The following is a 25,552-nucleotide window of genomic DNA, read 5'->3' on the forward strand; positions in this document are numbered from 1 at the left end:
CCTAACCCTAACCCTAACCCTAACCCTAACCCTAACCCTAACCCTAACCCTAACCCTAACCCTAACCCTAACCCTAAACCCTAAACCCTAACCCTGACCCTAACACCCGAATCACCCATCCCCAATCAATCACCATTCACCCCTAACCCCTCCGGGGGTCCATCCACTGCCCCTAACCCCTCATCCTTCATTCCCTCCTAAATCGAACACATACCACTTCACATACCACTTCCCACTGCCACCGCCACCGCCACACCCACCGCCACCCGTACCCTCCATCATCCATCCCCCTCGCCTGCTTCCCTGCTTCCCCTCCCAATCCATACTCACACTCCCAATCAACCCCCGCCCATCCACTTCGCCCCAATCCATTCACACTGCCCATCACTGCCTCCATCCCTCCATCCCTCCATCCCTCCATCCCTCCATGCCCCACCACTGCCGCTGTTGCCTCCTGCAAATCACTCCCCGCTCATCCCCATTCATTCCCATCCACAATCTCCCTAATAACCTCCTTCCACTCTATCCCTAATAACATCACATCGCTATCCATCCCTACTCATCCCAATCTCATCCTTCCACTCTAACCCTACTAACATAACATCATAACATCATATCCATCTCCTGCATAACCTCACATCATATCCATCTCCTGCATAACCTCACATCATATCCATCTCCCGAATAACAACTATCATCATCACTCTACCCTGCATAACCCCCGCATAACCCCCCGTATAACCCCCGCATAACACTTCTATCCCTATCCTGAATAACATCATCCCCTATCCCCAATACCATTCCCAATCCCAATCTCATCCACCCACCCATCCCTGATAACCTCCTTCCACTGTCTCCCTAATAACATATCATCATATCCATCTCCCAAATAACAATCATAACTGTCTCCCCAATAACATAACATAACATCAATATCCTGAATAATGACTATTATCATCCCTCTATCCTGCATAACCCCCGAATAACATCATCTCCCTATCCCGTATAACCTCATCATCTCCCTAATAACATAACACCGTCATCTCCCTATCCCTAATAACATCATCATCTCCCTATCCCTAATAACATCATCATCTCCCTATCCCGTATAACCTCATCATCTCCCTATCCCTAATAACCTCATCATCTCCCTAATAACATAACACCATCATCTCCCTATCCCTAATAACCTCATCATCTCCCTAATAACATAACACCATCATCTCCCCAATAATCTTTCAATCCATCCACCCATCTCACCCCCAACCACCTCCGCCTCCGCCTCCGCCTCCGCCTCCATCCACTCCCCCATCATCTTTCATTCCCTCCAATCAATCCACATCCACTGCATATCATCAATACCAAATACCACCCTTCTCCCTCCCCCAACCGCTTTCCACCATCAAAATCCTCCTCGCTCCACCTCGCCCCCATTCACCCATCGCCTCCCACACACCGCCCGCCACCACTCCCCATACACCCATTGCCCACCGCTTGCCCACCGCTTTGTTCACGGCTTGCCCACCCCTTCATTCATCCATTGGTTCACTGCTGCCTCACCCGTCGCCTCATCCATCACCCCGCCCCAATATATATCATCATCCCATTCCCACCCATCGCTATCTTGTATGATATATATCTCTATCCAACCACTCTTGCATCCCAATTCTCTCCCTCAACCAACCCCGTCAATATATATCCCTGTCAACATCCATATCAATCTATATATCCATATCAAAATCTTAATCCTAACCTCCGTACACTGCTTCGGTAACCATCCGAATTCTCCTACCAATTCATTAACCACCTCCAACCCATGCTGCTGCCCCATGCTCTTCGCCCACAAATCCCACCACTCCACTATCGTCCTCGACATCCACCCCAAATCCATCCAATCCCTGCCGCCACACTTGCCCAACTGCTTCACTTCCATCCCCATCCACCATCCCCATCCACCATCCACCCATTGTGGCAATCGTCCAAATCATCCTCCTATGCTATGCACATCCACCTGCATCGCACCACCACACCATCACCACCACCTCCTCCTCCGCCAAATCACTCCCCTGTCATGCCCATTCCCGCCTGCGCCAAATCCATCCTTCAACCGCTGGTCAAATGGCGGTTTGAATGGGCTCTCAAATGGTCTCTCAAATGGTCTCTCAAATGGATCTCAAACGGCCAGTCAAACGGGCTCTCAAATGGGTGGTCAAATGGCTGATGAAAATGTGTGCTTGAATACATGGTCAAATGGGTGATTGAACAGTTGGTCGAATGCATGATCAAATGCATGATCAAATGCATCGTTGAATGGGTCAAATCGCTGATCAAATGGGTGACCAAATGCATGATGAAATGTCTGGTCGAATGTCTGGTCAAATGTCTGGTTGAATGCATGGCCAAACATGTGGTTTGAACCGGTCAAATGGGTGATTGAATGGCTGATCGAAATGGCTGATTGAAATGGCTGATTGAAATGGCTGATTGAAATGGCTGATTGAAATGGCTGATTGAAATGGCTGATTGAAATGGCTGATTGAAATGGCTGATTGAAATGGCTGATTGAAATGGCTGATTGAAATGGCTGATTGAAATGGCTGATTGAAATGGCTGATTGAAATGGCTGATCGAATACATGGTGAAATGGGTAATCAAACGGGCTCTCAAATCGGTGGTCGAACCGTTCGTCAAATGCATGCATTGTTGAATGCATTGTTGAATGGGTAATCGAACCGGTGGTTGAATGGATGATTGAATGTATGGCTGAACGCATGGTTGAATGCGTCAAATCACTGATTGAACGCGCTCTCAAACGGGTGGTCGAACGGGGCTTTGAAACGGGTCATTGAATCGGCCACACGGCTGATCAAATGCATGCTTGAATGCATGCTTGAACCGGTCAAATGCCGGATCAAATACACGGTCGAATGGGTGATTGAACCGGTCAAATGGGTGATTGAACGGGTGGTTGAACGGGTAATTGAATGCATGCTTGAATGGCTGATCCAATGGGTGGTTCAACGGGTTGTCAAATGGCCGATGAAATGGGTGATTGAATGCATGGTCAAAACAACTGATCAAAATGGATGATTGAATACATGGTTGAACTGGTGATCGAACTGGTGATCGAACTGGTGATCGAACTGGTGATTGAATGGTTGGTTGAACGGGCTGTCAAATCGGTGGTCGAATGGGTGTATTAAAACAGCTGATTGAAACGGCTGATTGAATACATGGTGAAACGGGTGATCGAACGGGCTCTCCAATGGGTGGTCGAACGGGTTGTCAAATCGCTGATGAAAATGTGCAGTTGAATACATGGTCAAATGGGTGATTATCGTTGGTTGAATGCATGGTTGAATGGGTCATTGAAATGGGTCATTGAACGGGCCAAACGGCTGATCAAATACATGGTTGAATGCATGGTTGAATGGCTGATTGAATGTATGGCTAAATGCATGGTTGAACGGGTCAAATCACTGATTGAATGGCTGATCAAATGGCTGATCAAATGGCTGATCAAATGGCTGATCAAATGGCTGATCAAATGGCTGATCAAATGGCTGATCAAATGGCTGATCAAATGGCTGATCAAATGGCTGATCAAATGGCTGATCAAATGGCTGATCAAATGGCTGATCAAATGGCTGATCAAATGGCTGATTGAATACATGGTTGAAACCAGTGATCAAATACATGGTTGAACGGGTGGTCGAACGGGTGTATCGAAATGGCTGATTGAAATGGCCGATCGAAATGGCTGATCGAAATGGCTGATCGAAATGGGTCATTGAATACATGGTCAAATGGGTAATCGAACGGGGTAATCGAACCGGTGGTCGAATGGGTAATCGAATGCATGCTTGAATGGCTGATTGAATGTATGGCTGAATGCATGGTTGAACGGGTCAAATCACTGATTGAATGGCTGATCAAACGGGTGGTCCAACAGGTGGTCCAACGGCTTGTCAAATCGCTGATGAAATGGGTGACCAAATGCGTGATTGAATGGGTGGTCGAACTGGTAATTGAATGCATGCTTGAATGGGTGGTTCAACGGGTGTTTCAACGCGTTGTCAAATGGCCAATGAAATGGGTCATTGAATGCATGGTCAAAACGGCTGATTGAATACATGGTTGAATACATGGTTGAATGGGTGGTCGAATGCATGGTCGAATGGGTGATCAAACGGGTGATTGAACAGTTGGTTGAACGGGCTGTCAAATGGGTGGTTGAATGCGTGTATTGAAACAGCTGATTGAAATGGCTGATCAAAACTGGTAATCGAAACTGGTAATCGAATACATGGTTAAATGGGTAATCGAACACGTTAAATGGCTGATTGAATGCATTGTCAAATGGGTGATTGAACCAGTCGAATGGGTGATCAAACGGGTGGTTGAATGGGTGTATCGAAACGCCTGATATTGAATGGCTGATTGAATGGCTGATTGAATGGCTGATTGAATGGCTGATTGAATGGCTGATTGAATGGCTGATTGAATACATGGTCGAAACCGGTGATCGAATACATGGTTAAATGGGTAATTGAATGCATGGTTGAATGGGTGATCGAATGCATGGTTGAATGGGTGATCAAACTGGTGATCAAACGGGTGATTGAACAGTTGGTTGAACGGGCTGTCAAATGGGTGGTTGAATGGCTGATCAAATGGCTGATCAAATGGCTGATCAAATGGCTGATCAAATGGCTGATCAAATGGCTGATCAAATGGCTGATCAAATGGCTGATCAAATGGCTGATCGAAATGGGTAATTGAATACATGGTTGAAACCAATGATCGAATACATGGTTCAATGGGTAATTGAACGGGTCGTCCAACCGGTGGTCCAACCGGTCCATGTCATGCTGCCATGTCCACTGCCTGCCCACACTGCATACCTTGCTGCACTCACACCCACTGCCACCCAATGCCATGCTCCCATACACCACCTGTCATACACATCATTCACCACCCTGGCCCATTCACAATCACACATCATCCATCATCATCCATCATCATCCATCATCATCCATCATTCATAATTGTCACGGCGCTCTACTAGGATGATGGAACGTCCAACTCATGGGTTCTACCTAGGTAGCTATCGACGAGAATAATCAACATGAGGAAGGAAGAAAGGAGGTAACGCCATATTTATCAACAAAGCAATAAAGCAAACAACCACACCTCACGTGATAATCAACCAACGTGACCAGGCCGTCACAATAATCTTCATCATTCACTACCACCAGTCTGCCTGTGTGCTCAACGGCCAATGCGCTTGTCCATGTCCATCCCATGTCCATGAAACCCTCGGCCTTCATCCACTGCCGTACTCAAATATCTACCCTCAACGCCTTCCCATCCATGCTATATATCTCCACTGTCGGACTACATACATACATATATATATATATACACATACTTATCGATATACATATCACTATACATCTCTATATACATCACTGTATACGTCTTGACATACAACTCTATATACATCTCTATACATCGCTATGGTCCTGACCAATCCTCCATCTCTCTGCCTCCCGACTCCAACCCCAACTCAACCTCCTGACTCACCCGCCGCAGCCAACAAAACTCCTCAAACAACTGGCTATGGCCCGCCCGGCTGCGCTGCCCCAGCCACCCAATCACCGCCCCAATGTCCGCGCCGTCGACCTGCAATCCCACCAGTCGCCGCTGCCATGCCCCCCGAATGCCCACCCCCCATGGCCCATGCAGCATCATCGCCACCATGGGGATCAAAACCCCCCGGTACTGACACCGGCCGCCCGGCTCCCACCCGGCGCATATCGTCTGCGGCATCCCACAGGAAAAACACCCGCTGAATCGGCTGTACTGGATCCGCCGGCGAACCTGCAGCATCCACTGCTTGGCCGCCTGGCTGCGTGCATGCCGGCATGAATATAAATCGTGCTGGTCATCCGCCTGGGCCATGGCGCAGATATAACATCGATCCCGCCACTGCTGAGCCTCCTGCTCCCCAAACTCCTCATCCAGCCATGCCTGGGACTGTTGCCGGCGGAATTGAATGTCGGCCGCGGCCCACTGGCGCTGCTGCTGGCGGTGGCTCGGGCTCGGGTGCTGGTGCTGGCGTTGGTTCGGGCTATGGCTCGGGCTCGGGCTATGGCTTGGGCTTGGGCTATGGCTGTGGCGCCGGTGCTGACTTGGGCTCGGGCTGTGGCTCGGGCTCGGGCTGTGGCTCGGGCTCGGGCTGTGGCTCCGGTTTGGGCTATGGCTCCGGCCCGGGCTATGGCTCCGGCTTGGGCTCCGGCTTGGGCTTGGGCTATGGCTATGGCTCCGGCATGGGATATGGCTCGGGCTATGGCTTGGGCTTGGGCTATGGCTCGGGCTATGGCTCGGGCTTGGGCTATGGCTCGGGCTATGGCTCGGGCTCCGGCGTGGGCTATGGCTCCGGCTTCGGCTTGGGCTGCATGAGCCCGCTGCTCTGCTGGAATCATACTCCATTCCGCGCCTGAGCCCCCGACCATTGGAACGCCTCGTGGCACTGCGCGCCCGCCAGTCTGGGTCATCTGCCAGCCCTAACACTGGCCGAACCGCCTGCCCTGGGCCATGGTGCAAGCCCACACACCCGGCCTCATGCCCAGCCTCATGCCCGGCCTCATCACCACCCACGTGCCCTACACGCCACTGCACATTACACCCATCACATGCCTGCTCGTCCCCGTCATCCCCGCAATGCTGCCGCCGGTATCCATTCACCGTCCCATCCAGATAATCGTCCAGTACCACCCGCCGGCATCCCCAACCTGCCACCACCCCCATGTATTGCTGCACCAGCTCCACCTCCGGTGTGCCCAGATGTCGCTCATCCTCCGCCCACCCCGCCGGCTGGATAATGATCGCCTGGCTGGCCTGCCCATCCCGCCCGGCTCGCCCACTTTCCTGTGCATAATCCAATAACGTCCGGGGCGTCCCAAGATGAATGATCACTCGGATATTCGGAATATCAACCCCCATGCCCAATGCACTGGTCACGCAAAGCACTGTGGAATCCCCTCCCATGAACCGCCCCAAAATCCCACCCCGGTCCACCTGCCCACTGAAATACGCCTCACATCCCAATACCGCCGCCATCGCCTGCACCTGGTGGACCCGGTTGGCATATATCACCATCTTCCCCCCCCGGGCCCGGGCCCACTGGAGCTGCGCCTGCAGGAACTGAATAATCCGGGCATCCTGCTCCCATCCATATCCATGTGGTGCAGTGTGTGGAATCGGTGGCCGCCACACCCCATATGCCACATTGCCGCGGCTCGTGCGGGCCCGATATATATCGATCTGATCCTGTGGGTGGTGAATGCGCTGGCTGAACTCCGGTTCCATCTCGGGGGGCAATGTGGCCGTTAAAAACACCATCTGTGTACGGGCCCGAACGAGCTTCCCAAGCTGTGCCATGGCGGACCGGAAGTTCTTCTGCTGGTTCATAATGACATGGCATTCATCAATCACCACCCGGTCCAGCCGCTGCATCACCACCAACCGGTTGATGAATGAATGGAAATCGGGGGTGACAGCCGATTCCGGTGTGACCAGCACAATGGCTGCTTCATCACATGGCTGCTGCCGGTCCCATGCCATACATGGGATGCCTAGCCGCCGGCACCGCTGCTGCATATCCTGCCGCAGCGAGATCAATGGCACCACCACAATGGTGGTGCCCCCGGGGACGGCCCACGCGGGCAACATGAATAACATGCTTTTCCCACCGCCGGTGGGCATGACTGCCACCACGGGGCTCTTGCCCTGCTGGATCGCCGCCATGGCGGGTGCCTGGATGCCCTGGAACTGCATGCCGGCCTGACCGGTCATCTGCTGCAGCGCAGCGGCCATGTCCATGGTCTGCAGCTGGTGGCGCCGCTCCATGTGGTGCTCCTCAGCCTCCACCTGCCATGGGGCCCGCTTGCGTTTCCCAAGCACGGGGCGAGCCCTAACCCGTTCCTGACCGGGATCATTCACCAAGCAAGCCCTAACCCGTTCCTGACCGGGATGGTGAATTGGACAGCTACCTTCATCCACCAAGCGAGCCCTAACCCGTTCCTGACCGGGATGGTGAATTGGACGGTTGCCTTCATCCACCAAGCGAGCCCTAACCCCTTCCTGACTGGGATCACTCACCAAGCGAGCCCTAACCCGTTCCTGACCGGGATCATTCACCAAGCAAGCCCTAACCCATTCCTGACCGGGATCATCCACCAAGCAAGCCCTAACCCATTCCTGACCGGGATCATCCACCAAGCGAGCCCTAACCTGTTCCTGACCGGGACGGCGGCTTGGACAGCTGCCTTCATCCACCAAGCCAGCCCGAAGCCCACCGGCATCAATGTCGGCATGGACATCTCCTGGAACCCCCGTGCCGCAGCCGAACCCCAGAAACTGGTGCCAATCCACACTGGACTGCCGGAACATTGCCCGCCGGTGGCTTGTTGTGCCCGCCTGCTCCATCAGCTGCCGCCCATATACCATCCCCGCCACGTGCGATGAATGGCCCGCCTGTAAATCCGTCATATGCGCCATCCACTGGTCCGCATCCATGCCGTCCTCACAGTCAGCATCCAATGCCGCCGCCTGCTCCGTTTCATCCTGGCGGTCACTGGTGAATGTGCTGGATGCCCGCAGGAACCGCCGGCTGATGCCAATGGCAATGTCCCGGTACGCCGGAATATTCAATGCCTGGCCGAGCCGGGCCTGGGTCTCCCGCTTCAACACCTCCCGGAATCGCTCGGGGGTCCATGGCCGCTGCATGCCCGGGTCGGGGCCCCATAAATATGGGCTGGGGGGCTGCCATGCCGGTGTGCCGTTCGACGTGCCAATCAATGTGCCATTCAGTGTGCCGTTCGCCGTGCCATTCAGTGTGCCATTCAATGTGCCGGCTTGTGTGCCATTCCATGTGCCGTTCAATGTGCTGTTCAATGTGCCATTCAATGTGCTGTTTGATGTGCCGGCCTGTGTGCCAATCGGTGTGCCAATCGGTGTGCTGTTCGATGTGCTGTTTGATGTGCCGTTCAGTCTACCATTCAACATGCCATTCACCGTACCATTTGGTGTGCCATTCCATGTGCCGTTCAATGTGCTGTTCGATGTGCCATTCACTGTGCCAGCTCGTGTGCCATTCCATGTGCCATTCGATGTGCCGTTCAATGTGCCAATCGGTATGCTGTTTGTTGTGCCGTTCAACATGCTGTTCGATGTGCCGTTCAATGTGCTGTTCGATGTGCCATTCAGTGTGTCGTTTGATATGCCATTTGCTGTGCCGTTTGATGTGCCATTCAGTGTGCCGTTCGCCCTGCCATTCAGTGTGCCATTGACCGTGCCGGCTCGTGTGCCATTCCATGTGCCGTTCAATGTGCTGTTTGATGTGCCATTCACCGTGCTGGCTCGTGTGCCATTCGCCGTGCCGGCTTGTGTGCCAATCAGTGTGCCATTCAGTATGCCGTTCGCCGTGCCATTCAGTGTGCCATTCAATGTGCCGGCTTGTGTGCCATTCCATGTGCTGTTCAATGTGCTGTTCAATGTGCCGTTCGATGTGCCGTTCGACATGCCATTCACTGTACCATTCACCGTGCCATTCACCGTGCCGGCTCGTGTGCCATTCAATGTGCTGTTCGATGTGCCATTCAGTGTGTCGTTTGATATGCCATTTGCTGTGCCGTTTGATGTGCCATTCAGTGTGCCGTTCGCCCTGCCATTCAGTGTGCCATTGACCGTGCCGGCTCGTGTGCCATTCCATGTGCCGTTCAATGTGCTGTTTGATGTGCCATTCACCGTGCTGGCTCGTGTGCCATTCGCCGTGCCGGCTTGTGTGCCAATCAGTGTGCCATTCAGTATGCCGTTCGCCGTGCCATTCAGTGTGCCATTCAATGTGCCGGCTTGTGTGCCATTCCATGTGCTGTTCAATGTGCTGTTCAATGTGCCGTTCGATGTGCCGTTCGACATGCCATTCACTGTACCATTCACCGTGCCATTCACCGTGCCGGCTCGTGTGCCATTCAATGTGCCGTTCGATGTGCCATTCGACATACCATTCGATGTGCCATTCGACATACCATTCCATGTGCCGTTCGATGTGCCATTTGACATACCATTCGATGTGCCATTCACCGTGCCATGCGCAGTGCCGGCCTGCCACGCTGTCAACTGGTCAATGAATGGCATCGCCAGCCACATATACCACACCACCAACTCCCCGACCGCCCGTGGCACATACCGGTGGATCAGCTTGCTGTCGTTGCTCGCATGGAAGCCCTTGTGGTATGCAGTCACCAGTGTCACCATCCCATCCTCAATGAACACATTGCGGAATTGGTTGTTCGGCGTGTTGACATACTGCACACTGAGCAGCTCGGGGGCCCGTGCCGGCTGCCCCGCCGTCATATGGATGGCCACAGCCAGTTTCTCCTTGAACCGGGCCACCCGGGCCAGATACTGTGCCACCAATGGGCCGTGGATCGCCCCCCGGCGCATGAATTGCTGCTGCACGGGGCGCTCTGTGCGCAGCCGCTGGATCATCCACCACCGGCCATCCACGGGCCACCGGGTCCGGCGATCATGCAAAAGTTCCAGCCCGGGTGCCCCTGGGTGGGATCATCATACAAGCCCTGCCACGGGATGGCGGGCAGCGGCATGGTGCTTGGGGTGTGGGCGCTGCTGGAACCATCGGCAATACATAATAGTTCACACAGCAGCTCCCGTGTGGCCCCAACCAGCCTGTGGATGAACCCACGGAATTCACCCATCGTGAAATGCAGATCCTTGTACAACAGCTCATCGGCTCCCATCCACGCCACATGGCCCGGCGCCGTGCTATTGTAATGGATCTTCAACCCATATGTGCGCCAGTCGAGCAATGTCTGCATGGGCCCATGGGTGCCACGGATCATGAAGCGGCTGACCATCTGCTGCACATGGTCATGAAATGACGGGCGATCGTGCACCGTGGTGGGGGTGGAGCGTGTGGGACTGGCACTATCACAGCCCTCATCGATATCGGCCAGTTGGGCATCTGCACTGGCCAACGGCCATGCTATTGGGCTAGCCGGTGTGCCATTTGGAGTGCCATTCGGAGTGCCATTCGGAGTGCCATTCACCATGCCATTCACTGTGCCATTCGCCGTGCTAGCCTGTGCCTGCCACATCTGAATAATGTCCCCCACATGGGGATCCAACCACAGTGCCTTCTGCACCACCATGAACCGCGCAAGCTTGATCATCCGCGATAAAATGGGGGGTAACTGTCGGGATCACGCCACCCAGTCTCCCCCAGCCGAGCACCGCCATGGCACACACAAGGGGGCTTTCATATTCATGGGCACGGTGGCGCTGGTTGAGCAGCTCAATGCAAAACTCCAAGCAGGCACGCTCCATTGGGCTCATCATCCATGCCGGCTCGGTGCTGCCTGCATTGCCAGTCTCCTCTGCTTCTTCCACATGCTCGGGGCTCACCCCATGCCCGGCTGTGGGCTGATCTCCGGGGCTCACCCCACGCCCCTCTGTGGCCCGATAACTGCCGGGGTTCCCACCCTGCTCTAGGATCCGACCGGCCCCGGGGAACATATGGACCGCCCGAGCCCGGGCTCGATGGGGCGCCTGTTGGGGCCTCGCCATGGTGGGCATGGCAAGCTGCCACAACATCTGCCACTTCCGCTGCTGCCGCGCGGTCATCCCATACACGGGCAGCGGACCACACCACTCCGGCATGCCCTGTCCGGCCTGGGTGGCCTGTGTGCGTGCAATGAAGCCCAACACTTGCTGCCACGCCTGCACATGCTTCTGGACACTGGTTTCATCCATGTACGCCTGGAGCGGCCGGTATGGGGTCTGTCCGGCCTCGGTCCGGGCCGCCTCCATACAAATGCCGGTTCCACACCGCTGCACGGTCTGCTGGCTCCGCCGGGCCAACTGGCCCATGGCATTCCAAATGGCCTGGATGGCCTGTTCAATGGGATCCGGGGCTCCTCGGGGGCGCTTCCACCAGCCGGAGCAGGTCCTGGGGGTGCACACCTTCCAGGTATCGTGCCCACCCGGTCCGGCGGAGCCACGGGTTAGCATCGGTGATCCGATCGGCCTGGATGACGGCCTGTTGTTCCTGGGCCGTTCGAGCCTGATCCCATGCGGTGATGATGGCATCGACGGCCCGTTGGGCCTGGTCCGCGGGGGGCAGTGGTGGTGGTGGGTGGCCCTCTGGGAAGCGGATATGGATGTAATGGGACCCCGGGCCCGATGGGAAGATCTGCTGCCATGCTACGGTGGTGAATGAACGCCGGAGCTCAGCGGCCCCTTGTGTGCGCTCTCTCTGGCCAACCCGGCCACGGCGGGTCTGTTGGGACCATTGATGGACCTGGCGCCAGTGCTTTCGCATGGTGTCCATGCTGGATGCCACATAATGGCACGGGGGGTCCTGTCGTTGGCATAACAAGCCACTGGGCTCACACGGTAAAATGGGCAGTGGGTTGTCGACTACTGGTGGGATCTGGATGGCCGCACTGTCCTGTTCAATATCCTCCCACTGTTGGACTGCCTGAGCCAACTGGTGGGCGGATTGATGCTTGAACTGATGTTTCCGCTTCAGATGTCGCTCGACCTCTGCCGGTCGTACGCCATGCTTGCATTGGCGACAGATAATCACTTGCAAGCTTGGGATCTTCTGGAACAGTTCATTCTCCATGGCTGCTCTATCCCATGAATGGGTGTAGTGAAAAATGCTGTGAATTCGATGAATTGAATGAGTGAATGACCCCCAAATTCACCGGGTCGATCATGGCGGTGGAATGGCGACGGTCGGGCCACACCCCAACAAATCCGCGCACCAAAACCGGGCATGTTCGCACCCACACACACAGAGGATATATATATATATATATATCGGGGAAAGGAAGAAAAGGGAAGAAGAGAAGGAGGGCGACAGACAAACAGATCGACGGACTGGAACAGGGCACGGGGACGTGACGAACGGGGCGGGTGGGGCCGGAGACGGGAACGGCGACGGACCAATGAGGATTAGAGAAAACCGATTGGGCCCTGGATCGGTTTGCTACTAGGGTATAGGTAACGAATAGAGAAACAAGGCCAACCGAGTATATATACTGGGTTGTTGGTTAAGTGCGGACGAGTCAGAAACTAGAAGGTAACCAATGCTGTAAGACTTGAATTGATCGCGAAGAACTAAGCTAAGTACATGAATGAGCGTCCTTATATATCTTTCCCGGTATACTCCTGCGTCTACTCCTCCAGGAGTATATTTTGGGTCGATCCAATCATGCCGTGTCTTGATATATACTCTTTCGGCTACTCCCTTGGGGGTATATCTGGAGTAGATGATCACGTGACATGTCCATCGGATATCAGCTTGATCCCTGCTTTTCCTGCATTTCTTTCTTCCTTTCTTGTCCAATGATTCTGCCTTGTCTCCCCGCATTCTCACGTGAGATTGATGTGTTGGTGTCTGTAACATTACCTCCCCCTCTTTCAGGCTTTCGTCCTCGAAAGTTATAAAGCTGCGGTATCTTTCAGGTAAGCGCTGGAATGTCGTCGATTTCTTTTCCTAATGTTGTGACTCATCATGCCAGTGTCGAATGAAATTCGTAAACGGAACAGGCTCCTCCAGTATCGTTCTATCCTTGATAACGGTTTAATCGTCGATAACCCTTGTGAGCATTGCTTTCAAACCGGCAGATCCTGCGTCATGGATTCAAAGAACAAGAATTGTGCTGAATGTACCCGTCGTGGTCGCAAATGTCAAAAACAATTTCATAGTGAACGTGAGTGGGATTCTCTTCATCGAGACCAGGAGAAGCTGGCTTTTGATCTTGAAGAAGCCCAGCGTCTCTGGTTGGAGCATTCCCAAAAGATGCAAGAGGCGATGTCAAAAATTATTCGCCTTCAAAAACAACAGAGGTTTCTTAAGGAACGTGGTGGTCGCATGTTGGAACATGATTCCAAGCTTATGGAGCAGTTGGATGAGGAGGATCCTCCAAGTGCTGAGGATCTCCAAGAGCTTGAGCGTCTTGCTGATGAAGAAGAGGCTGCTCGTCTTGCTGCAGTGTCAAACAATCCTAGTTTGACTCAGATGATGAATTCCCCTTCCTTCTGGGAGAACTTTGATTCTGCTGTTGCTGGTGGTATTCCTTCACCAACTGGTGACAACCCGTCAAGTTCGCGATAGGTTCCCATGTGTTTTCTGAGGTATCATATCCTTCCCATTTAACCAGATAAAATGGTCGTCCGTTAACTTGCTTGTAATCCAGAATTCGTTCAACTTCATATTCATCATCATCGCTTTCGATTTCAATGTTTTCAGCGATTGTGGCGTTCTTTGGTGCTGGTTCCAATAGCGAGATGTGAAATACTGGATGTATGCGCTTCATTGATTTCGGTAGCTTCAAGCGATAATTCACTGGTCCTGTTTTTTCTTCAATGGTGAAAGGTCCAATTTTCTGGTGATCGAGCTTTTGACTTGGTCGTTTTGTTTTGATATTTCTGCGGAGCAGGAATACTTTCTCCCCCCTCTTCAAGGTAGGTCCCTCTCCGTGGTGCTTGTCGTAATATATAGCCGCTCGTAGGTTCATGAAATCGATGTCTCTTGACAGTTGGTGGTGTAAGTTCTTCAGCTTTTGGACCGTCTCATTTGCCGCTTCTGATGTGGACTCTTGTGGTCGTGGCTTTTCATATAGCACTGGGTGGTATCCATAATTGGCGTAAAATGGCGTTACTTTGAGTGTTGAGTGCTCTGCATTGTTGTATGCAAACTGTGCCATGGGTAGGAATTTAACCCAATCATCTTGTTCATAGTTGATGTAGTGCCGTAGGTATTGCTCAATCGTTTGGTTGGTTCGTTCAGTTTGACCATTTGCTTGTGGGTGGTAGGCTGTGGTGAGTCGGTGTTCTATACCTATCAAGTTCGTGAGTGTCGTCCAGAATTTTGAAGTGAACAGTTTGTCTCTGTCTGAGGTGATCTTCTGAGGCATTCCGTGGTTGGTGATGACATGCTTCAGGAATATCTGTGCCATATCTGCTGCGGTCATGGTTCCTTTGGCTGGCACCAAATGAATATATTTGGTCATTCGATCTGTGATGACTGTGATCGAGTCATATCCTTGTGATGTCGGTAACTGTGTGATGAAGTCGATGGTAACCCATTCCCATGGATGTGTTGGAGCATCCGGGGATTGCATTTTTCCGTAGGGTTGATGTCTTGCTGCCTTATCTCGAATGCAAGTTTCACAGTTCTTCACATATTCTTGAACAACTTTTCGCGTGTTTGGGAAGTAGTAGTTTCTCATGATTTGTTCAGCTGTTTTCTCTGTTCCCAAATGTCCGTGGAGTGGAGTGTCATGGTGCATGCTGATGATCTCATTTCTCATGCTTTTTGGCACATAGATGAGATTGTGCAAGTACACTAATCCATTGTTATCTGTGGTCAATTTGTCGTTTTCTGCTGAGTTTTCAATCATATCCTGGATCATTTTATCTTTTTGTGTTTCTTCGACAATTTTCTTTTCCAAAGGTTTGTTCGAGGTATGCATGGTTGCTGCTAACACCTGGTGGTTATAGCTGATGGTTCCGTCTTCGTTCGTTTTCAATATTGCTGGGTTGATCGTTCGGTCTTTGATCTCATAGTCCGGTCGTCGACTGAGTGCGTCTGCTTGTCCATTGTCATTTCCTTTGCAGTGGATGATCTTGAAGTCGTATTGCGATAGTACTTCAGCCCATCTGGCCTGTCTTCGGGTCAACTCTTTAGTTGTTGTGAAGAAGGTCAGGTTCTTGTGATCTGTTTTCACAAGTACAGTGTGTTGTGCTCCTTCCAAATAAACTCTCCAAGTCTTGAATGCTACCACTATGGCTAGCAGTTCCTTGTCATGGATGTCATAGTTCAATTCCGCTTGAACTAGTTTTCGTGAGTGGAATGCAACGGCTCGTGGTTTTCCATCTGGTCCTGGTTGAGTCATCCTCATACCAATGGCGTAATCTGATGCGTCGGTTTCAATTGTGGTTTCCTTTTCTGGGTCGAACTGCACAAGTGCTGGTGCAGATACAATTTTTTTCTTTGGCTTGTTGAAACGCTTGTCGTTGTTCTGGTCCCCATTGAAACTCTTGTCCCTTTTTCAACAATTTGAACAGTGGTGTCATGAATTGTGAGTAGTCCTTCAAGAATCGTCGGTAGTAGTTCACAAGTCCTGTAAACTGTTGAACTTCCTTGGTGTTCTTCAGCTCTGGCCAATCCAAGATTGCTTGAACCTTGTTCTTATCCATCTGGATTCCCTCTGTAGTAATCCAGTGTCCTAAGAACTCGGTTTCCTGAACATGGAATTCGCACTTTTTCAACTTCAATCGTAGCTTTGCTTCCTCAAGTTTTTGCAGTACTTTCTTGACATGCTGCACATGTTCTTCGAAGGTGCTGGAGAAGACCAAGATGTCATCAAGGTAGACTATCACAAAGATGTCAAGATATACTCCAAGTACATCATAGATGAATCGTTGGAATGATGCTGGTGCGTTGGTAAGCCCAAATGGCATGACCAAATATTCATAATGTCCATATTTCGTTCTGATGGTCGTTTTCCATTCTTCTCCTCTGGCAATTCGTAGTCGATTGTAGGCGTCCACAAGGTCAAATTTTGTGAACCATTTTGCTCCTCTGATTCGGTCTTGCATTTCATCAACTCTTGGTAATGGATGTCGATCCTTGATGGTGATGGCGTTGAGTGGTCGATAATCTGCACATAGTCGTAGGCTTCCATCCTTTTTCGGTACAAATAGGACTCCGTGCCCTGCTGGTGATGTCGATGGTCTGATGAATCCTTTCGCCAATTGTTCTTCGATATATTCCCGTAGTATTTTCGATTCTCGTTCTGACATCGGGTAAATTTTCTTGCATGTCGGTGTCTTCCCTTCCATAAGGGGTATGCGATGATCGTGTGGTCCATGGTCTGGTAGTTCAGGTCGTTCAGGCTGCTTGAACAAGTGCTGAAACTCAATATACTCCTGTGGAATCTGTGGTTCCTGAGTCGTTGCTGCTAGCCCCTTATGGTCAATCCATTCCCATGAGCCTAGCTCTGAGTCTGATGGTACGTCATCAACTCTTTCTGAGCGATATTCCTCAATCGGCGCTGATCTCTTGGATATATCCTCGTCCATCAAGTATTCGCAATACTTCTGGGTCGTGTCCGGTGCCCATCCGGGTAAATTCATCAGCCAATGTCGTTCTGAGGCCCTGGTGGCTGCTAAAACAATATTCGTCGCTGTGTCATTCGTTTCTCTGTTATTCATTCTCAACCCACCTCTCGGTTGCTTCACGTATCTACCAGGTCTCCTGCCTGTAGATCGTGGTGAGGTCCCGGCCTCCCGTTGACTCGGTCCTTTCATTGTTCTTGGGCAATCGCAATTTGCAAAGTTCATTTGTCCAGTTTTCCAGTTGATTTCCGGGTTGTGATTCCTGAGCCATGGAATCCCCAACACTATATCGTATTGTCCCAGCGGTGTCACGTCGAAATTGATCCTTTCTTCATGTTCCGCTACAGCCATAGGGACAAATCCCGATTCGACTGTCAGGTGGCTTCCCAAATTCTCACCATTCAGTCCTGAGATAGGCTCTGGCTGCGCCTTCTCAATTCCTAAGATCCCCAATTGTCGCTGGAATCTAGGATCCATGTAATTTCCAGTAGCTCCTGAGTCAACCATCACTCTGGCTAGTTGATTGAGAACTGGTGTCATAAACTTCAAGTGGTATCCTCGCTGTGTCGCTGATAGGCTTGCTTGCCATCTTGGTTGCCGTAGACGTCGTGGACTTGGGTAGTAATCTTTGGGTTCGAAGTGAACTATGCAGTCATCTTCATAACATGCAGTCCAGTGCATACTTGAATGCTCTGGGTGCAATAGATATCCCCTGCATGCACAGTTCCAATCCCAACAAGGACAACTGTCATTGTATTTCCTAGGTCGTTCTGGGAAATAATGCGCCATTTTCTTTCGATCGTAATGTTCTCCACAGGCGTGACTATAACACACAATCCAAGGTAATTGGTTATGCTTTGGGTGCTCTCGATAGTGCACACAATCACACCAATCATACTTGCATGAGCTGTGGATGGGGCCTCGTAGTCGTTTGGTCGTGATATCCCGTAGGTATCCCCATAGTTCTCCGTTGTTCTGTCCACAGTAGGGGCACGTGTATGGATGTTGGTCGCATTTCCGTAGGTGTTCATCCCAAGTTTCGTTCGTTCGTTCCCAACATTTCAAGTTCTGATGTGGGCAGTAGGTGTTCAATTCATTGAATAGTTCCTTCAATCCCTTAGAGAGCCTCTTGGGGTTCTCCTGGAGTGAGATAACAACATCGTCAATGAAGTACGCGGCGACGTCGGTATTCGTTTCTTCGTCGGCTTTTCGTTGTTCCGTATATCGCTTGGACCATAGCTGTTGCTTCGAGATAGGGCTATACACACTGGACTTCGTGTATCCCTCATTATCTTCTGCCAGAATCTGTTCTTCATGTTCTTCATTTTCGGGAGTTGCGTTCTGAGGTGTCTCCGGTATCTCATGGAGTTCCTCCACGTTGGGATCGTGGCCATTCCACTGAGCACCGTACTCTTCGTCAAGGAAATCATTAACTGGCCAATCTTGGTTGGGCAGTTCGCCGAGTGATTTCTCCTGAACTGGCTCGTTGATGGCTTTTTCGGACCCATCCGTCCTTATATGGGCTTTGTCGCTGTCGCTGTCGGATCCCACCGTCCGTTCATTGGGCCAATATTCTTTTTCACTTGAACTCATGATCTCGTCGATTTCCTCTGTCGTGAGGGTCGTCTGTTCTTCCATCAACCTCCTCAATGGGCTCAGGTTGGGTACTACCATAGTTCTGGGTCTCCATGGTCCTCCATGCTCATCCGAAGCCTCTTGCATGTGCCATCCAGAATCATTCGTTGCTCTGAGTTCAGGGTTCACAATTCCTGTGGTGTCATACGCTCCTCTCTCCTGGGTAGCGTGCAGTTGCTTGTTATCATTTCGTTGTTGCTGAGGCCTAACGTTCTGTCGTTGCTTGCATGCCTTCGTCATGTGGCCCGGCTTTCCACATGTGAAGCAAAGTTTCTCTTTCCTTCTTCGTTCTCTTTCCTTGTCGGACACGAAGGGCCTATGCTGTGTGGCATCCAGCTCCATCGGTCGTGGTCCATAGGGATCTTCATACCCTTGGCTTCGTGGTTGAGCTGGTCGTTTATCGTTCGATCGATAGTGGCTCGTTCGTGGGTTTCCTCTAAAGGTGTTCCCATATCGTGACTCCTTCTGTCTGACTCTAAGGTCATACAGGGTGTTGTCAATCTTGACGGCTCGTTCAAAGAGTTCGTTCAATGAAGTCGGTCGTTCCATCCAAACCAGTTTCTCCTGAATCTCTGGTTTCAACATTTCCTCGAATTTCGCAATGTACATCGTCTCGTCCCAATTCAGATGGGTGATGATCTGCTGGAAATCAGATACCAACTTGGCTACTGATCCTGTCTGTTTGAGTCGCCATAGCTTTCGTTCAGCGTTCCGTGTGGCGTCAATATCTCCGAATGTTCCCTGGAGTCGTTTCTTGAATTCAGTGAAGCTGCTGAAAACCTCGGTGGTATTGTCGTTATGGTACTGTTCATCTTTCTCCTGGAAGTCACGCAAGGTAGGTTCAAACCAATCAAATGCTGGTCCAGTCAAGTAAGTTGCTGCAAGTAGGACTTTGTCGGATTCAAATATGAGCTTGCTCCGGTTCATGCGGACATACAAGTCCAATTGAGTGATGAAGGGTCGCAACTTGTATCGAGTACCATCAAAGGGTTCCGGTGGTCGAACTTTGATAGCTTTGGCTGACTGTCGTTCTTCCAAAGTAGTGATGCTTTCCTGCAGCTGGCTAACCATTCCAAAGAGTTCTTCATAAGTCGGAGTTCGTCCCTCAGATCCACGAGAGGATCTAGGAGTAGTGTTGCTGTTACTGTTGTTAGACATGGTTGCAGTTCGTGTTTTAAGTCAATATAGTCTCGAAACCTGACTCGTACTGACTGGCGATCAATGTGTCACAACCTGGCTTCTCTCGTATCGTACCTAGGGTTCTAGTTAGTTGTATTTCGAGACTGGACACTTACCCTAAGTGTCTCTCAAGTAATCGTATGCTCAATGCCCCTCCGGGTCCGGTTCGGTATGTCGTATGCGTTGATGGGTATGTCGCCCCCTCCAGGCTCCGTAAGATATTCAACAAGTAGAAACAGTAAAGGTAACGAATAGAGAAACAAGGCCAACCGAGTATATATACTGGGTTGTTGGTTAAGTGCGGACGAGTCAGAAACTAGAAGGTAACCAATGCTGTAAGACTTGAATTGATCGCGAAGAACTAAGCTAAGTACATGAATGAGCGTCCTTATATATCTTTCCCGGTATACTCCTGCGTCTACTCCTCCAGGAGTATATTTTGGGTCGATCCAATCATGCCGTGTCTTGATATATACTCTTTCGGCTACTCCCTTGGGGGTATATCTGGAGTAGATGATCACGTGACATGTCCATCGGATATCAGCTTGATCCCTGCTTTTCCTGCATTTCTTTCTTCCTTTCTTGTCCAATGATTCTGCCTTGTCTCCCCGCATTCTCACGTGAGATTGATGTGTTGGTGTCTGTAACAATCATCCATATCATCCATATCATCCATATCATCCATATCATCCATATCATCCATATCATCCATATCATCCATATCATCCATATCATCAATACCAAATACCTCCCTTCTCCCTCCCCCAACCGCTTTCCGCCATCAAAATCCTCCTCGCTCCACCTCGCCCCCATTCACCCATTGCCCACCGCTTGCCCCCCTCCCACACACCGCCTGCCACCACTCCCCATACACCCTTTGCCCACCGCTTGCCCACCGCTTGCCCACCGCTTTCTTCACCGCTTTCTTCACCGCTTTCTTCACCGCTTGCCCACCCCTTCATTCATCCATTTGTTCACTGCTGCCTCACCCGTCGCCTCATCCATCACCCCGCCCCAATATATATCATCATCCCATTCCCACCCATCGCTATATTGTATGATATACATCTCTATCCAACCACTCTTGCATCCCAATTCTCTCCCTCAACCAACCCCGTCAATATATATCCCTGTCAACATCCATATCAATCTATATATCCATATCAATCTATATATCCATATCAATCTATATATCCATATCAATCTATATATCCATATCAATCTATATATCCATATCAATCTATATATCCATATCAATCTATATATCCATATCAAAATCTTAATCCTAACCTCCGTACACTGCTTCTGTAACCATCCGAATTCTCCTACCAATTCATTAACCACCTCCAACCCATGCTGCTGCCCCATGCTGCTGCCCCATGCTCTTCGCCCACAAATCCCACCACTCCACTATCGTCCTCGACATCCACCCCAAATCCATCCAATCCCTGCCGCCACACTTGCCCAACTGCTTCACTTCCATCCCCATCCACCATCCCCATCCACCATCCCCATCCACCATCCCCATCCACCATCCACCCATTGTGGCAATCGTCCAAATCATCCCCCTATGCTATGCACATCCCCTATGCTATGCACATCCACCTGCATCGCACCACCACACCATCACCACCACCTCCTCCTCCGCCAAATCACTCCCCTGTCATGCCCATTCCCGCCTGCGCCAAATCCATCCTTCAACCGCTGGTCAAATGGCGGTTTGAATGGGCTCTCAAATGGTCTCTCAAATGGTCTCTCAAATGGATCTCAAACGGCCGGTCAAATGGGCTCTCAAATGGGTGGTCAAATGGCTGATGAAAATGTGTGCTTGAATACATGGTCAAATGGGTGATTGAACAGTTGGTCAAATGCATGGTCAAATGCATGATCAAATGCATGATCAAATGCATGATCAAATGCATGATCAAATGCATCATTGAATGCATGATCAAATGCATCATTGAATGCATGATCAAATGCATCATTGAATGCATGATCAAATGCATCATTGAATGGGTCAAATCGCTGATCAAATGGGTGACCAAATGCATGATGAAATGTCTGGTCAAATGTCTGGTCGAATGTCTGGTCGAATGTCTGGTCGAATGTCTGGTCGAATGTCTGGTCGAATGTCTGGTCGAATGTCTGGTCGAATGTCTGGTCGAATGTCTGGTTGAATGCATGGCCAAACATGTGGTTTGAACCGGTCAAACGGCTGATTGAATGGCTGATTGAATGGCTGAATGGGTCAAATGACTCATTGAACGGGCTCTCAAACGGGTGGTCGAATGGGTGATTGAATCGGGTCATTGAATGGGCCACACGGCTGATCGAATGCATGTTTGAACGGGTCAAATGCCGGATCAAATACACGGTCGAATGGGTGATTGAACCGGTCAAATGGGTGATTGAACGGGTGGTTGAACTGGTAATTGAATGCATGCTTGAATGGCTGATCCAATGGGTGGTTCAACGCGTTGTCAAATGGCCAATGAAACGGGTCATTGAATGCATGGTCAAAACAACTGATCAAAACGGATGATTGAATACATGGTTGAACGGGTGGTCGAATGGGTGATCAAACTGGTGATCGAACTGGTGATCGAACTGGTGATTGAATGGTTGGTTGAACGGTTGGTTGAACGGTTGGTTGAACGGTTGGTTGAACGGTTGGTTGAACGGTTGGTTGAACGGTTGGTTGAACGGTTGGTTGAACGGTTGGTTGAACGGTTGGTTGAACGGTTGGTTGAACGGTTGGTTGAACGGTTGGTTGAACGGTTGGTTGAACGGTTGGTTGAACGGTTGGTTGAACGGTTGGTTGAACGGGCTGTCAAATCGGTGGTCGAATGGGTGTATTAAAACAGCTGATTGAAACGGCTGATCGAATACATCGTGAAATGGGTAATCGAACCGGCTCTCAAATGGGTGGTCGAACGGCTTGTCAAATCGCTGATGAAAATGTGCAGTTGAATACCTGGTCAAATGGGTGATCATCGTTGGTTGAATCCATGGTTGAACGGGTCATTGAACCGGGTCATTGAACGGGCCAAACGGCTGATCAAATGCATGCTTGAATGCATGCTTGAACCGGTCAAATGCTGGATCAAATACATGGTTGAATGGGTGATTGAACCGGCTGATTGAACAGTTGGTTGAATGCATGGTTGAATGGCTGATCGAATGGGTGGTTCAATTGGTTGTCAAATGGCTGATTGAACAACTGATTGAACCAGCTGATTGAATACATGGTTGAACGGGTGGTCGAACGGGTGTATCGAAATGGCTGATTGAAATGGCCGATCGAAATGGCTGATCGAAATGGGTCATTGAATACATGGTCAAATGGGTAATCGAACGGGGTAATCGAACCGGTGGTCGAATGGGTAATCGAATGCATGCTTGAATGGCTGATTGAATGTATGGCTGAATGCATGGTTGAACGGGTCAAATCACTGATTGAATGGCTGATCAAACGGGTGGTTGAACAGTTGGTTGAACGGGCTGTCAAATTGGTGGTCGAATGGGTCTATTAAAAACAGCTGATTGAAATGGCTGATCGAAACTGGTAATCGAAACTGGTAATCGAAACTGGTAATCGAAACTGGTAATCGAAACTGGTAATCGAAACTGGTAATCGAAACTGGTAATCGAAACTGGTAATCGAAACTGGTAATCGAAACTGGTAATCGAAACTGGTAATCGAAACTGGTAATCGAAACTGGTAATCGAAACTGGTAATCGAAACTGGTAATCGAATACATGGTTAAATGGGTAATTGAACACGTTAAATGGCTGATTGAAAGCATTGTCAAATGGGTGATTGAACCAGTCGAATGGGTAATCAAACGGGTCGTTGAACGGGCTGTCAAACGGGTCGTTGAATGGGTGTATCGAAACGCCTGATATTGAATGGCTGATTGAATGGCTGATTGAATGGCTGATTGAATGGCTGATTGAATGGCTGATTGAATGGCTGATTGAATGGCTGATTGAATGGCTGATTGAATGGCTGATTGAATGGCTAATTGAATGGCTGATTGAATGGCTGATTGAATGGCTGATTGAATACATGGTCGAAACCGGTGATCGAATACATGGTTAAATGGGTAATCGAACCCGTTAAATGGCTGATTGAATGCATGGTTGAATGGGTGATCAAATACATGGTTAAATGGGTAATCGAACCCGTTAAATGGCTGATTGAATGCATGGTTGAATGGCTGATTGAATGCATGGTTGAATGGGTAATCAAACTGGTGATCAAACGGGTGATTGAACAGTTGGTTGAACGGGCTGTCAAATGGGTGGTTGAATGCGTGTATTGAAACGCCTGATATCGAATGGCTGATCGAATGGCTGATCAAATGGCTGATCAAATGGCTGATCAAATGGCTGATCAAATGGCTGATCGAAATGGGTAATTGAATACATGGTTGAAACCAGTGATCGAATACATGGTTCAATGGGTAATTGAACGGGTCGTCCAACCGGTGGTCCAACCGGTCCATGTCATGCTGCCATGTCCACTGCCTGCCCACACTGCATACATTGCTGCACTCACACCCACTGCCACCCAATGCCATGCTCCCATACACCACCTGTCATACACATCATTCACCACCCTGGCCCATTCACAATCACACATCATCCATCATCATCCATCATCATCCATCATTCATAATCTTCATCATTCATCATTCACTACCACCAGTCTGCATGTGCCCTCAACGGCCAATGCACTTGTCCATGTCCATCCCATGTCCATGAAACCCTCGGCCTTCATCCACTGCCATACTCAAATATCTACCCTCAACGCCTTCCCATCCATGCTATATATCTCCGCTGCCGGGCTACATACATACATACATACATATATATATATATATACACATACATATCAATATACATATCAATATACATCTCTATATACATCGCTATATACATTACTATATACATCACTGTATACATCTTGACATACAACTCTATATACATCTCTATACATCGCTATGGTCCTGGCCAATCCTCCATCTCTCTGCCTCCCAACTCCAACCCCAACTCAACCTCCTGACTCACCCGCCGCAGCCAACAAAACTCCTCAAACAACTGGCTATGGCCCGCCCGGCTGCGCTGCCCCAGCCACCCAATCACCGCCCCAATGTCCGCGCCGTCGACCTGCAATCCCACCAGTCGCCGCTGCCATGCCTCCCGAATGCCCACCCCCCATGGCCCATGCAGCATCATCGCCACCATGGGGATCAAAACCCCCCGGTACTGACACTGGCCTCCTGGCTCCCACCCGGCGCATATCGTCTGCGGCATCCCACATGAAAAACACCCGCTGAATCGGCTGTACTGGATCCGCCGGCGAACCTGCAGCATCCACTGCTTGGCTGCCTGGCTGCGTGCATGCCGGCATGAATATAAATCGTGCTGGTCATCTGCCTGGGCCATGGCGCAGATATAACATCGATCCCGCCACTGCTGAGCCTCCTGCTCCCCAAACTCCTCATCCAGCCATGCC

At 50.5% G+C, this 25,552-nt stretch overlaps 7 protein-coding genes across 7 annotated transcripts; 3 read left to right on the forward strand and 4 right to left on the reverse strand.

The window, feature by feature from the left end:
• Positions 1-1,807: 1,807 nt before the first annotated feature.
• Positions 1,808-1,967, reverse strand: ACHE_80001A (uncharacterized protein; the record flags this gene model as incomplete). Its single annotated transcript, XM_043283324.1, has 1 exon — positions 1,808-1,967. A coding segment is annotated over one exon (160 nt), but the record flags the coding sequence as incomplete, so codon positions are not given.
• A 3,550-nt stretch (positions 1,968-5,517) lies between these two features.
• Positions 5,518-10,512, reverse strand: ACHE_80002A (uncharacterized protein; the record flags this gene model as incomplete). The annotated part of the gene is made up of 1 exon (XM_043283325.1): positions 5,518-10,512. One exon carries the CDS (start codon positions 10,510-10,512, stop codon positions 5,518-5,520), a length of 4,995 nt encoding a protein of 1,664 aa, XP_043140615.1.
• Positions 5,520-5,855, forward strand: ACHE_80003S (uncharacterized protein; the record flags this gene model as incomplete). Its single annotated transcript, XM_043283326.1, has 1 exon — positions 5,520-5,855. One exon carries the CDS (start codon positions 5,520-5,522, stop codon positions 5,853-5,855), a length of 336 nt encoding a protein of 111 aa, XP_043140616.1.
• A 41-nt stretch (positions 10,513-10,553) lies between the features above and the next one.
• Positions 10,554-11,955, reverse strand: ACHE_80004A (uncharacterized protein; the record flags this gene model as incomplete). Its single annotated transcript, XM_043283327.1, has 2 exons — positions 10,554-11,279; positions 11,335-11,955. 2 exons carry the CDS (start codon positions 11,953-11,955, stop codon positions 10,554-10,556), a joined length of 1,347 nt encoding a protein of 448 aa, XP_043140617.1.
• Positions 11,956-11,983: 28 nt separating this feature from the next.
• ACHE_80005A (uncharacterized protein) lies at positions 11,984-12,712 on the reverse strand (the record flags this gene model as incomplete). Its single annotated transcript, XM_043283328.1, has 1 exon — positions 11,984-12,712. One exon carries the CDS (start codon positions 12,710-12,712, stop codon positions 11,984-11,986), a length of 729 nt encoding a protein of 242 aa, XP_043140618.1.
• Positions 12,713-13,729: 1,017 nt separating this feature from the next.
• On the forward strand, positions 13,730-14,209 carry ACHE_80006S (uncharacterized protein; the record flags this gene model as incomplete). The annotated part of the gene is made up of 1 exon (XM_043283329.1): positions 13,730-14,209. The coding sequence occupies one exon, from the start codon at positions 13,730-13,732 to the stop codon at positions 14,207-14,209; it is 480 nt and encodes a 159-aa protein (XP_043140619.1).
• A 10,828-nt stretch (positions 14,210-25,037) lies between these two features.
• On the forward strand, positions 25,038-25,373 carry ACHE_80007S (uncharacterized protein; the record flags this gene model as incomplete). Its single annotated transcript, XM_043283330.1, has 1 exon — positions 25,038-25,373. One exon carries the CDS (start codon positions 25,038-25,040, stop codon positions 25,371-25,373), a length of 336 nt encoding a protein of 111 aa, XP_043140620.1.
• Between the last annotated feature and the right edge of the window lie 179 nt (positions 25,374-25,552).

The sequence above is a fragment of the Aspergillus chevalieri genome, chromosome 8 (assembly GCF_016861735.1).
Source record: "Aspergillus chevalieri M1 DNA, chromosome 8, nearly complete sequence".
Taxonomy (NCBI): domain Eukaryota; kingdom Fungi; phylum Ascomycota; class Eurotiomycetes; order Eurotiales; family Aspergillaceae; genus Aspergillus; species Aspergillus chevalieri.